The sequence below is a fragment of the Pecten maximus genome, chromosome 4 (genome assembly GCF_902652985.1).
Source record: "Pecten maximus chromosome 4, xPecMax1.1, whole genome shotgun sequence".
Taxonomy (NCBI): Eukaryota; Metazoa; Mollusca; class Bivalvia; order Pectinida; family Pectinidae; genus Pecten; species Pecten maximus.
The window spans coordinates 41,349,858-41,366,973 of record NC_047018.1 but is presented as its reverse complement, the minus strand read 5'-3'; the positions used below and the strand labels follow the sequence as shown (position 1 = coordinate 41,366,973).

At 34.8% G+C, this 17,116-nt stretch overlaps 1 protein-coding gene across 1 annotated transcript; it reads left to right on the top strand.

Moving 5' to 3' along the window:
* The first annotated feature begins 48 nt into the window (after window positions 1-48).
* On the top strand, window positions 49-11,375 carry LOC117326107 (prolyl 3-hydroxylase OGFOD1-like). Its single transcript, XM_033882728.1, has 13 exons — window positions 49-302; window positions 2,399-2,544; window positions 3,049-3,098; window positions 3,506-3,606; window positions 4,952-5,071; window positions 5,952-6,043; window positions 6,730-6,858; window positions 7,258-7,371; window positions 8,091-8,167; window positions 8,648-8,817; window positions 9,357-9,491; window positions 10,597-10,655; window positions 11,212-11,375. Exons 1-13 carry the CDS (start codon window positions 110-112, stop codon window positions 11,356-11,358), a joined length of 1,533 nt encoding a protein of 510 aa, XP_033738619.1. The 5' UTR covers window positions 49-109; the 3' UTR covers window positions 11,359-11,375.
* Window positions 11,376-17,116: the final 5,741 nt, after the last annotated feature.

The following is a 17,116-nucleotide window of genomic DNA, read 5'->3' as shown; positions in this document are numbered from 1 at the left end:
AGATGTGTTTGAAAACGAAAGTACACAACTAACTTCCGGTTGTAAACAGGTACGTACACACGTGTGTTTTGCATTTCCTCCCTGTTGTCATCAAACCGCATTAACCTTCATGGAACGAAAACGTACAGTGACTGATGATGTCAACGGAGAAACAGCGCCAAAAGTGAAAAAGGGAAAGCACAAAACTAAGTCCGCGAACACGCAAAAATCCCTGTCAGTGTCGCTAAACAAGTGCTACACTGAAGATGAAAATGTGAAGAATTTTGAGTCGTCGTATCAGGCTGGCAAGGCGTGCGACGCAGGTAAACATTTGCTGTTATTTCATCGGATTAACAGCTTCATTTAGAAAGTTATATGAGGAAACAAGAGAAAGGATTGTCGGTCCCTAGTGCGAATTTCTTCTGGCTCTGACACTACTCCAACAATGTTAGAGGTTTTACACGGCGAGATACTTTTGACAGGTGCCGTATAACCATATCCGATAGAAAAAGGGCCGACCAGCGGCCTCTTATGTTATAGGAGTAGCTCTGACACCAGACTTGGACAGTTTGACAGATAATAGACTAGATGTAAATGACCCAGTATACAATTGTGAAGTACAAGCTAGGGTCTTGTTAGTTAACTGCAAACAGATCTAGATCTTTGAACGATCTTGATTTGAAACCAAACGAAAATATATCAAAAGATTGCATAATCATTAGTTAATTCTTAACTGTTTAGGCCTTTATATGGATTATCTCGAGTGAATGTCTGGTGTGAAATCGTTAATTTAAATGTACCTGAGACAAAATGGCGACTGCATGCCCAACAATTTGCAGAAGAGGTCCATCCATCTTGCCTTCATTGTAACAATTTATTTATCTCAATTGTCAGCACTTTTGGTAATTCTGTGGAATGCAACATTGTTTTCAATGTTTCCTCTACTGGTGCAGTTGATCACACAGCAGGATGTGGGCATAATGTGATTTTACAGGACTTTTTCTCACTGGTTTGGGAAAGGGCCTTTTTGTCTCATTTTGGGAAGAAAATTGGTGAATTGGGAAAGTTTTTTTCAAGAGTAAACTGTAAATTTTGGGAATTGGCTTTAATATGAAATAAATAATTTCAATTGGGAATGGGGCCCATTAACGGCCCCAAAAAGCCCCCGGAAAAAGCCCTGTTTTAAATAGGCCTAGCTCAGTCAAGCTAACGTTATCATCAGCTTCAGTTTGTTTGTTTTTTTCTGCCTACCAGTCAGAAGTCACTCGACCATGCGACGTCATTGCGATTCAGCCTATTCATAGATGCCTGGGGTATGGGTGAAACATATTTCTCATCCTTACCAGCCAGCCAAGTTTCTTTCAAGTTTACCAATATTTCTCTGTTGGCTTGTCAAATGTAGTGCTGGCACGTTTACTGGTTACACAATAAATAAGCAATGTTCAGGAAGAAATTTAATAGTAAAAATGCCAAGTAAACACACTATTTTACAATACACCGACAAATTTATAATCCACCACAATAATATGAGACATACAAGCTAGAGTTTGCATCACTTGTTAATTTAGTGTTGGACATCTGGTTCACCTGCTGTCAGTGTAATGTGACCAGGTGGGGTGTCCTGCTGGGTGTTTTATGCTTCAGTGAGGACAGGTATTACTATAAAAATGGCATCAGTTTTTATGATATCATAAGGAGACAAACACGAACATATCGTCGACTCCCAATATTAAAAAGTATGAAAACAATATTAAACCAAACAGAAGTCGCTTTAGTTAGCTTAGAAATACATCTGAGGAGTTTGATTGGGGTGAATGAATGACTTCATCTAGTAGTGCAGCTTGAAAGTAGTGCATAAAAACACTTCTTAGACTTGAATCTTTTCTTGAATCTTTATCATAAGGTATAGCAGATTCCTGTTCCCTTTTCCCCCTTTCATCCATCTAAAGGATTCTAATTATCTTATATTTTACATATTTTCTATGCCAAATATATATTTTGACAAGCATTTCTTTAATGACTGATTCATACATGTATAAAATTATGTTTTTTATACACTTGTACTTAACACAGGTAGAAATATAACAAATGTGTTTTTACGTTTTGAAATTTTTTATTACATCTCAGGTTCTAATTTACATTAAGCTATATTTACCATTGTATGGCACTGCCACTATATAACCCTACCAATTCAGTTGCGAGTTCACCAGCTTATGAACTGCCAACTGCAATTTGAATTTGAAAATTTCAAAAAAAAATCGCACGATAAATAAAAAATCACAGATGGTAAATATAAGCATTGAACGGCTTTCAGTTGGCATTCATAGTCAATATGAATGCCAACTGAAAGCCGTTCAATGCTTAAAAGACCACAGAAATGATAGTGTATTTACAGAACCCTTACTGGTTTTCATTCCAGGTGGATTGCAACTGTGCCATGAACCATTCACCCACGGTATCCTGCCAACTTTCATTGAAGATGAAGAATTCCTTGAGAGCCTTCAGGAAGAGCTTCTGGACTTGACATTCACAGAGAAAAACAATGACCTGTACAAGTTTTACCAGGTTGTTCATAAACTTCCAGTCATGAATGAATTTGAAATTTATGTATTTAAATATAAATTATAATTAATTAACATTTTACTCAGCCTCTATGAAAGTATTGTAACTAAAGATAAAAATTGCATACTGCATACATCCCGACCCTCCATATTTAGGAGATTTACAATTTTTGACCCTATATTTAAACATGAAAAACAATAAAACGTTTCTGTTGTTCATAATTTTATAAATTCAATAATACAGAAGAAACAGCAATTTGAAATGATTTTTATTTCAGTTTTCGTGTTAAGGTGAGGTCTGTAAATGTTTTATTCTGAGGCTAGAAGTTTTGATCATGAGTAATCGCCCCATAATGAATATCACAAATCTTCAACCTTCACATGATATTACAAATTGTAATAATCCTAGCAGAGAATTGTTATGTATTGTAACTATAAACTTAAATATTCATTTATTAAGGAAAACATCTAAACTGACGTTGAGTTTTTTATTCTTTAAATGTTATAGAGCAGAGAAGATCTTAAAGTTGTGCAGACCCCTCACATCAGTGCTCTAAGGTAAAAAAAAAAGTGTTGTGTTTGACATGCTTTAGGTAATTGTTATACAAGTTTTAAATTTTTTTTAACAGTTGAAAAGAAAATCTGTAATTAAAAATGATAAAAAAATCTTGATATTCAGAATATTTTATAGATCATTTTCACAAACACATCAATTCAGGTCAGAAAAAAGGGAAATGTGGTTATAATCAGGATTTTTTGTACGACCTTAATATCATAATATATTTTATAACATAAAAGTATGAAGAGAAATTTGGTACATTGTAAAAGTGGTGCATCATAATATATCCTATAATATAAATAAGTAGCTCATATTTGTCTGAGAAATGAGAATCTTCATTATAAAAAAATTTGTTATGAAGATTAAAATCATAAATCATCATTCAGTGGTTCATTCTGTTTCACAGGGACCTGATTTATGTGAAATTCAAAGAATGGCTGGAGACAGTTACCCATATACCCCTAAACAACACAGTCGACATGTCTTGTGCCAAGTACGAATTTACAGGTATAGTTACATGTACAGTTGCTGTTATTTTTAACTGTAACATTTTGAATTCTGTTCATTAAATACAGTATATAGAGGATATCATACATGCGTGTCAATGTAATATTGAATTCATGTCGCGGGTGAATGAGTTCAATAATTCGATACATCACAAGCATTAAGGTGAGTGATGTATTAAATCATTTATCAAGTTAATAAATTCCAATTTACATCAAGTGTAATATTCTGTTAATTACATAACTCATAAATTGATTAGAAAATTAGGGAAGAAGTCCCATATTGACTTCCTTATAATTTCATAAGTTTTACATGACCAAAACAATTATGTGACATCATCACATATCATTTATTCATGACGTCACTGTAGTCTTAGGATATTTAAGACAAGGCCAGAACATGTCAGTCATGTGATAAATTATATTTACCTGGTATGCATAATGATGTGTCTTTTTTTTTTTATTAAATTCAGTGAATGTATATACTCTGTCAATATATAAAGATGAACAAAATTATGTTTCTCTCTTAAATTCTTAAACCAGTTAGGCTGAATGTAGAATACTACAAGTGGGGGATGGACTTATATATATATATTCCTGAATTTCTGCCTATGCAGAAAAATGTGAAAAATTGTATCTTGTAAAATACTGTATGGTGGCATGATTTTGTTTTCAGATATATCTTACATATTTGTTTTTTTCCTAGAATCCATTTGAATTCTCTAGGGAGTTTTTTTTTTTTTTTTTGTGTTAAATGACGTTCAAGATTTGTGTTCTAGTTGTCAAACTGAAGCCCTGGTAAATTTTTCACAACAACCGGTCAGCTAGCAAAGAGAACTTCTTTTGGCTCGATTGGTTGAGTTTAAGACTTGTAATCCTGCGGTCCTGGTTTGATCCCCAGCGGAAGCATTAAAATAAATTTGATTTGTGATGCTTTCTGTTACAAAACAAAAACAAAAAACACAATAGACTTACAAGATATGAGTTTTTGCCTCTTCCCCCCCCCCCTTGTAAATTTTTTTTACCGGTGATAACAGTAAAAACAGTAAACCTTACATGGTTCATGCGGTTTGTACATGTATATTACACATGGCTGTCAATAATGGTTGGGTGGCACATAAGTACAGTGGTAACACACTTGCCTTTCAACTAGGCGGCCAGAATTCAATTCCATGATAAAATATGAAAAGGCATCGAGTCACCTACCTGACCACGTTGGTTTTCCCGAGGTACTCCGGTTTCCTCCTACAGTAACATCCCTCACTCGCTTCAGTCGAGGCAAACAAGAGTTAATATATTTTGATATAAATAGAGTTTGCAATTACATGACTGTCATGTGACTATTGTAGACACGCTGCTGTGCCATGATGATGAACTGGAAGGGAGACGGATTGCCTTTATCTACTACCTTGTTCCACCATCATGGTCAGATGAAGATGGAGGGGCACTTGATCTGTTTGCAGTCAACGGTGGGTATAGAGAAACCAGAAAGTTTGGACATTGCAAATAAAACCTTATCTAAAGAAATAAATAAAATAAGGACTTATAAAATTGATTTGCTTGTGATATGACTGGTCTGTTAGATAAAAATGGTCATTAGTTTCTGTACAATATTTGCTGACAGTAGGCCTAGCTTACTAGTTCCCTGAAGCATTCAGATGTACATGTATTTCATGTTCCATCTTTTTTGTATTGCAGAGTTATCTACTCTTTGAGCAGGTATCAATGGTTCCATCATTTGTAATGTGAGTGAGAGATGTCACGACTTTGTGAGAAAACGACATAATATTCTCACACAAACTAATAACGTAACAATCAATACCTGCTCATGTGAGCAGATGACTCTGCATTACAAAAAGACGGAATACTGTTAGTTTCCTGGAAAAGAGAATGGGTGTGCTTAATGGAAGACTTTAAAAGGTTGATAATCTCACTTACCTGTTTTATAAGATTGTCTCAACTTGAGAAACAAACAAAAAAAAAAAAAAAAAAAACACACACAAAAAAAAGATCAATAAATAAAAGAAATAAAAATAAAAAAAATCCCAAGTTTTCATAATTATTGTTTACAGTCCAGATTTCACATGTAGACTTCGCCCTGTAAACAGTTTTACTGAGCAAATCGTCTTACTCTGGTGTTTTTGTAACTGCACAGTGTGACTAATTATTATCAGGTAGGTTGACTGTAAGTAGTATTATAGTAAAAATAAACAAGCTAGGTTTCAAGTGTACTGTCTTCCCTACATTTGTGACATGGGTGCTAAAGATATGGCAATCTCAACCAATAATCTACATTTCATCAATATCCAAGGATGAAAGTGTTGATAGCTGTTAAATTATATCCTTCAGAGAATGGACAACCCGCAGGTGTTGTGAAGTCTGTGGTTCCAGTGAGAAATAACTTCCTGTTCTTTGAGGTGACGCCATTATCATTCCATCAGGTGGGTACAATTGTAGTAAATTCATGACAGAATTGTGAAAATTAACCGACATTCACTAAAGTAGATAAAATATAGGCAGATTACGAAGGACCTGTAAAATATAAAGACAGGTGGTAGTTATAGACAGGTGGTACAGGTGGTAGTTATAGACAGGTGGTACAGGTGGTAGTTATAGACAGGTGGTACAGGTGGTACAGGTGGTAGTTATAGACAGGTGGTACAGGTGGTAGTTATAGACAGGTGGTACAGGTGGTAGTTATAGACAGGTGGTATAGGTGGTGGTTATAGACAGGTGGTACAGGTGGTACAGGTGGTAGTTATAGACAGGTGGTATGGGTGGTAGTTATAGACAGGTGGTACAGGTGGTACAGGTGGTAGTTATAGACAGGTGGTATGGGTGGTAGTTATAGACAGGTGGTACAGGTGGTAGTTATAGACAGGTGGTACAGGTGGTAATTATAGACAGGTGGTACAGGTGGTACAGGTGGTACATGTAGTTATAGAGAGGTGGTTGCTAAAGACAGATGTAGTTAAAGACAGGTGATTGTTATAATAAACCAGGTTTAATTATAGACAGCTGGTTGCTTAAGAGGTGTAGTTGTAGACAGGTAGTAGTTATAGACAGTTGGTAAATATAGTCTTTATGTGACATGAAATCAGATTTATTGATTTGTCTCCCTTGACAGGTGGCTGAGGTGCTGTCGGAGGACAAGACACGCTTGTCAGTCAGTGGCTGGTTCCATGGCCCATCTATAATAAGACCCGCCCCCTTTGAGGAGCCACACCCACAACTAGTTCAGGCTGTTTCAATAGAGGTGACAGCAGAATGTGATCATTTTGTATTTTAAAACATTTATAAGGCTTTTTCAACTTTCTCTTGTGGAATTCATCCATTATTAATATAGTTATTCAATATATTGATACATAACAGATATATACCAATATATGATTCTATTTATCACAAACATCACAGTCATGGGAAATTAAGCGAATACTTTCAAATTAATTTCCCTATAGGAAGGTTAATTTTACGCCATTACTGAGACAATTAATCATTTCTTGCACTTGTCAATTATGTACAGTATTAATGACATTGACCTTTTAGCATGGCAGATCAGACAAATAATGTGAAAGTCAGAACAAAATACATATAAACCCATTTTTATCAAATTTCCATAGTTTTAGGAATATATAGTTGTATTCCATTTTATCAGGAGGATGTGTTTTTTGACTGGATAAACCCAACATACTTAGATATGCTCTCACAAGCAGATATCCGGGAACGCTTCGAGGAGGAATCTCAGATTGAACTACAGAACTTTTTACAGGTACAATACAAATACCATTGTCTTTTCAGTGCCAAATAATATTTTAGTTATTTTAATAACATTTTTTGTACTTCAATGTGTGTGTTAATAGGTTGTTGTATACAGATATATCAAAGTCAGATATGGTCTCATACATGCATGACCTTTTAGTGATTCAATGGTTATGGTTCATTACACAAATGACACATGAAGCATGAACACTAAATTGTTCAATATATCAATGAAGTATTCAATACATCAATGAAGTATTCAATACATCAATGAAGTATTCAATACATCAGTGAAGTATTCAATACATCAATGAAGTATTCAATACATCAATGAAGTATTCAATACATCAGTGAAGTATTCAATACATCAGTGAAGTATTCAATAAATCTGTGAAGTGTTCAATACATCAATGAAGTGTTGAATACATCAGTGAAGTGTTTAACACATCTGTGAAGTGTTCAATACATCGGTGAAGTGTTCTACAAATCTGTGAAGTGTTTAATACATCTGTGAAGTGTTTAATACATCAATGAAGTGTTCAATACATCGGTGAAGTGTTCAACACATCAATGAAGTATTCAATACATCAATGAAGTTTTCTACAAATCTGTGAAGTGTTGAATACATCTGTGAAATGTTTGATGTATCCATAAAGTGTTCATTATATCTGTATAGGGGTAAACATGCATAAATGTACCTTTCAATCCTGAAAATTTCCATTTATTTAGAACAGCAAGTACGAGCAGTTAAAGGATGCGTTACAGAAATGTGATTCATGGACACCGAAAGGGCCTGCTAACAAGAGGTATAAAGGGATGAAGGTTGATTGTATATAATTATAATATTCTGATTTACTCATGGCAAAATTGAAGGAACAAAACTAACAATTTGGCTGTTTAAAATCCTGTTATCCGTGGTCAAATGTGACCTGTCTTCTGTCTGTAAAACATCCTTGATACTGTTATTTCTTGAGAAGAATATTTCTCAAACTTGATTTGTATGCTTCCCTTGGTGCTTAGATGTACTCATTTAATTTTGAGACTGATCGAGAAGCAAAATGGCCGACAGTTGGATGAATTTTGTATGAAGGTTTGGCTTGTTTTCAAATTAGCAAGAAGAAGAGAGGAAAGCTGAGTAAAGATGAAAAGACTATCGCATATCTTACACAGACCAAGTAATGGGCATTCAAAACTGGGTATCTCTTGTTTATAAAAATAATCAGTACTAGGTACAGGAACCATCGGTGATTTTATCTTACATTTGATATATTACTGGTTTTTCCAAGGTGTTACTCCCTTCTAGACAATTCCCCGGAGATCGTAGTCGAGTGCAGACGAGTTCTCCAGTCTGATGCTATGTTTCTGGTCTTATCAAATCTTACGGGGCTTAAACTGCATGACCTGGCACCGGAATCTGATACTGATGAAAGCGACGAGGACACTGCAGGAACTAATGGTATAACTCAAGGGGCATAACCCAGCTAATATCAAAAATAATTTGAAGGCAGCTACATGCATACATTCATTGAAAATTCAGTCATGGAATGCATCAGGTTTTCAAGAATTTCATTTAATATGTATTTGCATTGATCCATCATTTCTACAATAGAAGCAGTCACTCCAAGAAATTCTTATTCTTCTCATATCTTAATTAACTGTAGTTTTAATAACATAAATGATTTTTGTAGTAGAAATGTTGTTTAAAATTTATAAAATGGCATGTCAGTTCCCATGAATTCTCCATAAATTTTATCTAATGTCTTGTTTTCTATTTTTTATACAAGTCAGGATTTTTTTCTGCATTCTTATTTAGGACAGCTCTTTTCCCTTAGAAAGACAAATCTGCAGAATGTTCAAATTTGCCAATTTTTTAATTTTTTTTGTTAACCTACTAAACGTGATTTTCTGTTCATTATTTGATATATTTTTTGTTTTTGTTTATACATTTGTTTCGCTATATTTTATGACACTTTTGATATTGTTTGAATATCATAGGAACAAAAGGAGAGCCATGCTGTTGTACCCAAGTTCGTAGATGGAAACATGGTTCGTACACTCTGGTACATGACAATGAGATTGAGGGGGACAGAGAGTTCGCCTTGGATGTTCTTCTATATATTGGCTGTGAAGGTAGGGAACAAAATTAAAGTCAGGCTAAAAAAATCACTTTAATTTCACCATTGAATTAATAGACTGATGTATGAAATCACACCAGCCTCAGTTTGTGGATTTGTTTAGATTAAATAAATCAAAGCCGAGAAAGATTCCATCATTTTTGGTGACTCCATTTTTTCCCTCATTAGACTATCAGATTGATGGATAGGGATTTTTATGCCGTCTAACAGAAAAAAGGAAACATTAAAATCAGTATTTTCATTAAAGTTTTTAGCCTGCCATTTAGCATATAAGATATGTACATATTTATAATTCTGATTGCATGAACACCTCTCCATTGAGACCATGGAGGTACATGTGAGAGAGTGGTCTTACTGGAGAGGCTGACAACATCAACTATCAATTACTAAATTCTATATATTTTAATCAAGTATGCACTCTCCTATTATGAGTATGCTACTAGTGACATTTAGTATAGTATCTTAATGACCTCTTAATATAGGTACATTACATACAAGGTCTTATATTTGGTGGCTTAGTGGTAGCACAGTTGCCTTTCACCTGGGTGGCTGGGTTCGATTCCCTGATCAGATGTAGAAAGGTATGGGGTTACCTGCCCGACCATATGTTTTCTCCGGGTACTCCAATTTCCTTCCAAATAAGAATCCTCACCGGCTTCCATCTTGGCCAACAACAGCTTACTCATAAATAATAAATAAAACTATGATAGTTATTTCAATGTATAATCAAAACAGACACAATTTATACCAATTTTTGTATGTACATGCAAACTGTATTGATAATTGTATCTTTGTATAATAACTTTGGTCATTATTGTCAATATAATGTGACCGGGTGGTGTGTCCTGCTGGTCATTATTGTCAATATAATGTGACCGGGTGGTGTGTCCTGCTGGTTATATTCGTGAGTATGCTTCAAAGAGATAGCACTATTAAGTCAGCATCAGTTCTGTATTATAGATACTGACCTTTATACCAGTCTCAAAGCACAAATAGGGATACATGAAGGTCAAATAATACTGAACCAAGCCAGTTGTAAATCAGTTAGAGTTAATTAGAAGTCAAAAATATGCTAATGGATGACTTTTTATTTTATTCAGGATGGGAGCCTGATCAGGGAGGGATTACCAGCTACATAGCACGAGGGGAGGATGAGGAGGTCAGTCCTACTGCTAAAACACATTTTCTATTCTATATGGTTTTAAATTAAATCCTTTTTGATTCAAGCTGTGAATAATTACAGTGGACCCTTGATAATCCTGACACCTTTGTTCCCAGCCCGAACCTTCTGGATTACGAGTTTTCCGGACCGCCAAATTGCGTCGACTTTGTAAATAAATCTGTCGCGAAAGAGTTATTTCTCTTGATTTCAATGCGACCATTTTGGACATCTGAATTATAACTTTTGAAAATTTGAATAATATTTTGAAATTCAAAAGGATATAATCTTTGTTTAGGAAATCTAAATGACTATTTCAGAATGATATGACCCGATATATGAACATATATGCTTTAATGTACAATTAAACAAGATAGAATGTAAGAAAATGTTGATCTGCTATTCCTAAAGAATGTTGAGTCAAAACCACATATCAAACTTATACACGAAATGAGGATTTCTGAAAATTGATATTGTCTAAATTAAGTTTACTGTGTATTGTTTATAAATATCACAAAGCCGACTCTTAAGATATCTATTTGTCCTTTTTTTCCAGTTGTTGTCCGTGAGTCCATCCGAGAACAGTCTGGCACTGGTGTACCGGGGCCAAGACACATTACATTTTGTCAAACACCTCAATGTCAGATCTAGAAAGCTGCCCAAAAGGGAATATTATGACATATGCTGTACGTACTATGAATAAAATCAATATATTGCAAAGATTGAATTATATTTTTATTTAAGGGAATTTTTGTCTTTTTTTTTTTTTTTTTTTAAAGCAATCGATATTTATTTCGTATTCTGATCTAACATCACTTACCCCAAAAAGTACTATGAAAACCAGATGGACGATCTGTATGGTTTATTGGTTATTGGAGTTTAATTTTGTCTCGTCTAGTGTAGAAGAACTATCAATGAAAATTAGAAAAAGGGGTCATTTTATAGATTCCTTTTTTTTTTTTTTTTTTTGAATAGAATAGTTTTTTTTTATTCAAGACCAACATTTAAATTTACAATACAATTTCCTAATGCAATAGGACTACCATTCAACACTCATCTCTTGCATACACAATAATTCCACTTCCACTTGCATACACAATAATATAGACAACTGTTATAAATACTGGAATGATATTGAATATTAAATAAAGTCTTTTGAAATATAAAGTTTCAATTACACTACTATTTATCATATGTTCTTGAATTAGAGTCATGATACACAATAAAACTATCATATTTGGAATATACAAAACTGTGTTATTATTTTTGAAGTGTAATTTGGATGAGCTAATTACAAATGATTCAATCAATAAATATAAAATAAAGGGAAATAACTCATTCTTTCTACATATTTCTTACATACAAATACTGATAATCTTGCTAATTTTTGAATAAATATACAAATGACAGTATTTAGTTGCTATGAGATTTGAAAAGCAGGAAAAAAAAAAAAAAAAAAAAAAAAAAACCCCCTACATATATATACATGTACAATTAACCGGTATAATTAAAAGTACTGTAAAATTTTTATTAAGTAGTTTTACAAAAAATCATATATTAATTTGAATTGTATAAGTACAGATGCATTGTAATTAGGTTATAGTTAATCAGAAAAGCAAATGTAGATAGTTTATTATGATAAGAAAAAAAATATAGAAAAAAAAAAAACCCCACACTTAATCCGCGTCTGCTAATTCCGGCTTGAGATATTACATTTAATTTACTGTGTCTTTTTATTTTTATCACATGACATAAAGATGATATCATGAACATGTTCTAGTTTGCTATAGCTTGTTATTGTTATTCCCTCATCATTTTATGTAGCCTGAGTTTCCTCTGACCCTGACACCATGTCTAGTAGGAAAAATCACAAAAACAAGACAAAAATTGGAGAACCTGGTCTGACTCAAGGGTAAATAAGAAAATGTGTAGAAGATATATTACAGAATCTTTGATGAGAGAGAGCACTTTAAAAACGAAAAATCTCTTGATGAGGAAGCATTGTAAATGAAGAATCTCTTAATGAGGGAACACTGTAAATGTATAATTCCTTGATGAGGGAACACTGTAAATGTAGAATCTCTGGATGAGGGAACACTGTAAATAGTGAATCTCTTGATGAGGAAGCACTGTAAATGTAGAATCTCTTGATGAGGGAGCACTGTAAATGTAGAATCTCTTGATGAGGGAACACTGTAAATGAAGAATCTTGATGAGGGAGCGCTGTAAATGAAGAATCTTGATGAGGGAGCGCTGTAAATGAAGAATCTCTTGATGAGGGAGCACTGTAAATGAAGAATCTCTTGATGAGGGAACACTGTAAATGAAGAATCTTGATGAGGGAGCGCTGTAAATGAAGAATCTTGATGAGGGAGCGCTGTAAATGAAGAATCTCTTGATGAGGGAGCGCTGTAAATGAAGAATCTCTTGATGAGGGAGCACTGTAAATGAAGAATCTCTTGATGAGGGAACACTGTAAATGAAGAATCTTGATGAGGGAGCGCTGTAAATGAAGAATCTTGATGAGGGAGCGCTGTAAATGAAGAATCTCTTGATGAGGGAGCACTGTAAATGAAGAATCTCTCGATGAGGGAACACTATTAATGAAGAATCTCTTGATGAGGGAACACTGTTAATGTAGAATCTCTTGATGAGGGAACACTATTAATGAAGAATCTCTTGATGAGGGAACACTGTTAATGAAGAATCTTGATGAGGGAACACTGTAAATAGTGAATCTCTTGATGAGGGAGCACTGTAAATGAAGAATCTCTTGATGAGGGAACACTGTAAATGAAGAATCTTGATGCGGGAGCGCTGTTAATGAAGAATCTTGATGAGGGAGCGCTGTTAATGAAGAATCTTGATGAGGGAGCGCTGTTAATGAAGAATCTTGATGAGGGAACACTGTAAATGTAGAATCTCTTGATGAGGGAACACTGTAAATGTAGAATCTCTTGATGAGAGAACACTGTAAATAGTGAATCTCTTGATGGGGGTACACTGTAAATATCTCTTGATGAGGGAACACTGTAAATGAAGAAAGTCTTGATGAGGACTGTAAATGGTAATGTTTGGGTTTCATTTGAAGTGAATTTACCTCCCATTTTAACCACCAAACCAACTGATAATTTCTCTGGCAACCATCCTTGATCAGCCAATCAGTACACCACTTAACAAAGCACCAGTAGATGTTAATAGTAAACCTTAGAACACTAAATAATCTTTAAAAATGAAAACCAGAAAACAAACATGCACATTGATCAATCACACCTACTAATTAAACCATGCTTAAAAGAATTCCTGTGGATATATATTTGACCAATAGCGTTAATGTTAACATATATCTTGTTTTTCCTCAGTTAGCTGTCACAGAATTGGGCATTGTGTAAATATATTTAAATACTTGGTATTACAATAAAGACGCCATGGTAGAGTTAGTCAAATTGATAGTTCCGGTAATCTCGTAGAAACATATTGACTTGTAATAAATATAGATATTTCATTTACAAAATTTGGAATAAAACTTCTTAATTCAATAATTACATTTAATTACTATGTAACAAACATTAATTAGAGGTGTTGTATTTTGTTGTAATTCATGTGAGACTTATAGGTATAATAATTACTAGACCATTTAAGATTTTTTTTTACAATTTTTTATTAATCTACAAGGGAAAATTTATTGTTGATATTTTTATGTGCATACTCAACATTTGCATTTCTACAATTTAGAAGTTTACAAGGGGATAATTCAGTGTTCGGCCGTTCTGCTTCATTGGCGACACCCGTCATGCAAAAAAACGTCAAATAAGGTAACTTATGTTAGTAGGTCAAATAAGATTATTTATTTTAAAATAAGTCAAATTAGGTTACACATGTTAAAATGGGTCATATAAGGTTACGCATGTTAAAATAGGTCAAATAAGGTAACGCATGTTAAAATAGGTCAAATAAGGATAAGCCTGTTAAAATAGTTCAAATAAGGATAAGCCTGTTAAAATAGTTCAAATAAGGATAAGCCTGTTAAAAGGGGCTGAATAAGGTTACGCATGTTAAAAAAGGGTCAAATAAGGTTACGCATGTTACACCCTCAAAGTGTGAACAAGGGTGGTACCAAAGGAATTTCATATCTAACATAGATTTCTCTCCTCTCGAATAGATCACATGCACACAGTGGTCCATGGTTGGCACGGTGATCTAGTTGTAGCGGGGCTACCTTACCGAAGAGTCGCTAGTTCAAGTCCCGGCACGGGCCGCGCTGTGTTTTATCCAACAAAATACCTTACTCCGTTATGTTCCAGTCGACTCCGCTGTAAAAGAGTATGTAGCAGGGCGGTGTAGGAAATGTCGTTTGTATGCTGTTAGCGCAGAGATAGTATGCTCCCCAGGGAGTTGAGAAAGACATTGGCTGGTTGCTAAAGGCACAATAACCATGGATAATAATTTGTGAACCGCTTTGAGATGACTATGTTGCTGTGATAACGTTATATAAAACACCAACTTATTTATTATGATTATTATTATAAAACTTCCCTGTTGTCTCTATCCACAGGGACATGAGAAATTGTTATAGTTGTATTAGGGACTACCCTAGTGTGTATACTGTTTAGGACACTTTTCATGAGCTCCTTATAATGAAAACCGATATATCGTTTTTGCGATTTCCTTTTATTTATCTCGACCCCATAAACGTCCGAATGTTCTATTTATATGCACTAACAAATTCGCAGAACCCTGTGTCTTCATCAGCATGATCTTTCGATAGTTAGTTTTTCCGTTTGCATTTGACACCAACAGCTATATTAACTATGTTTAAACAAGGAAGTTGACATACATACAAATGTACAACGCATAACTGACATGTCAGTTATGGCGATGATGAACATTCTAAAGATGGAATGTAAATTTCTTTTAATTACGGTCCTGTTGGCGTGGTCACTGCCAGCTGTGGTCTCGAGATGTAGTTTGTCAAAATCTTCTAAAAGAATAACTTGTTACCAGGATGAAACCAATGCTATACCAAGATTCCCACAGTACAACGGGATTCTTAATAACCTGAGATTTAATGGAGAGTGGATGATTAGAACTTTGGACAAAAACTCGTTCACAGACTTACCCTCAGTTAATCGGTTTATGCTAACGAACATTGGTTTACAGCACTTGTCATGTGACGTGTTTACCAACATCAGTCAGGAGTTGACAATTATAAACCTGGACGACAACCTGCTGGATCATTTTCCTGCTTGCTCGGTCAATAATTTGTACCATCTGAGAGAACTGACCTTAAGTAAGAACTTCATCACCTGTATTCCTGGACACAGTGTACCTAGTTTCCTACAACATTTGGACGTATCGTTCAACCAAATATATTCATTGAGTTCTGCCATGTCGGCAGATGCCTACAACAAAAACCCACTGAAGACTTTCAACATCAGAGGAAACAGACTTCCCGGAATCAACGGGGATGAACTACATCTGTTTTCAAATTTAGAAAATCTTGACGTGAGTGAGAATCGACTCAAATACATCCATCCAAAGTCGTTTGTGACCGCCGGTGTTCATCTCCTTGTCATCAATCTGTCCCAGAACCAACTGACCGGCGACGTTTGGCTGTCTTTGGAACATTTACATCAAGTAAGAAATCTCAACTTGTCTCACAACCAGATAGATCATGTCAGTGATAACGTGGTGTCCAGCATGGGAAATCTAGAGACATTTGATATTTCGTATAACATGGTTTCTGAAATAGGACCAGCAGTTGTTCACCAACAGACTGTAAAGACCTTGTCATTTCACCACAACTTGATCACTAAAGTTTCCGAGACCATGTTTGCTGCTGGAACAGGGTTCATGCACTCGTTTGACCTTGACTTGTCCTTCAATCTTCTGGTGAGTGTAGATCTGACCATTTACGATTGCTTGTATTGTACATTTACCATTCATCACAATAAACTCAATGCAATGCGCCTCTCTTCAAACCAGAACAGCACCTTTAGTTTGATTGACATCTCTTTCAATGTACTAGACGCCATACCTTCACATCTGCCTCCGTGGATTAACTTTAACGGATCTCATAACCCGTTCTCTACAGCGAGTGTGATGGACTTCCTGACTAATTTACCCAACCGCGCTATACGTGATGTCATCTTGAAAAACACGACATTTATGTGTGAACAAACGACCATCTCAGACATTTGGTTTTTCTCTAAAATCATTCTTAATTTAGCAGACAATTGCGTTTCCTCTGAATTCCTATGTCACCTGAGGTCAAATGTGTCAAGTCCATACAGAGGCGGAGTCAGTATTTACCTGGACAGAAATGGAATAGAGGTATTACAAGAATGTTCATTTAATGTAACTGTGTCGGTGCTTTCTTTAAAGGGCAACCGCTTGAGTTTTATGAACGAATCATTCATAGCAAAGGAAATGCCATATCTAGAATATTTAGATTTAGCTGA

Excerpts from the sequence above, each read along its gene's own strand:
- LOC117326107 (XM_033882728.1), top strand. The coding sequence starts at position 110 with ATGGAACGAAAACGTACAGTGACTGATGATGTCAACGGAGAAACAGCG. Across the intron at positions 3,607-4,951 it reads TGCCAAGTACGAATTTACAG|ACACGCTGCTGTGCCATGAT; the intron begins GTATAGTTACAT and ends TGACTATTGTAG. Across the intron at positions 10,656-11,211 it reads CACGAGGGGAGGATGAGGAG|TTGTTGTCCGTGAGTCCATC; the intron begins GTCAGTCCTACT and ends CTTTTTTTCCAG.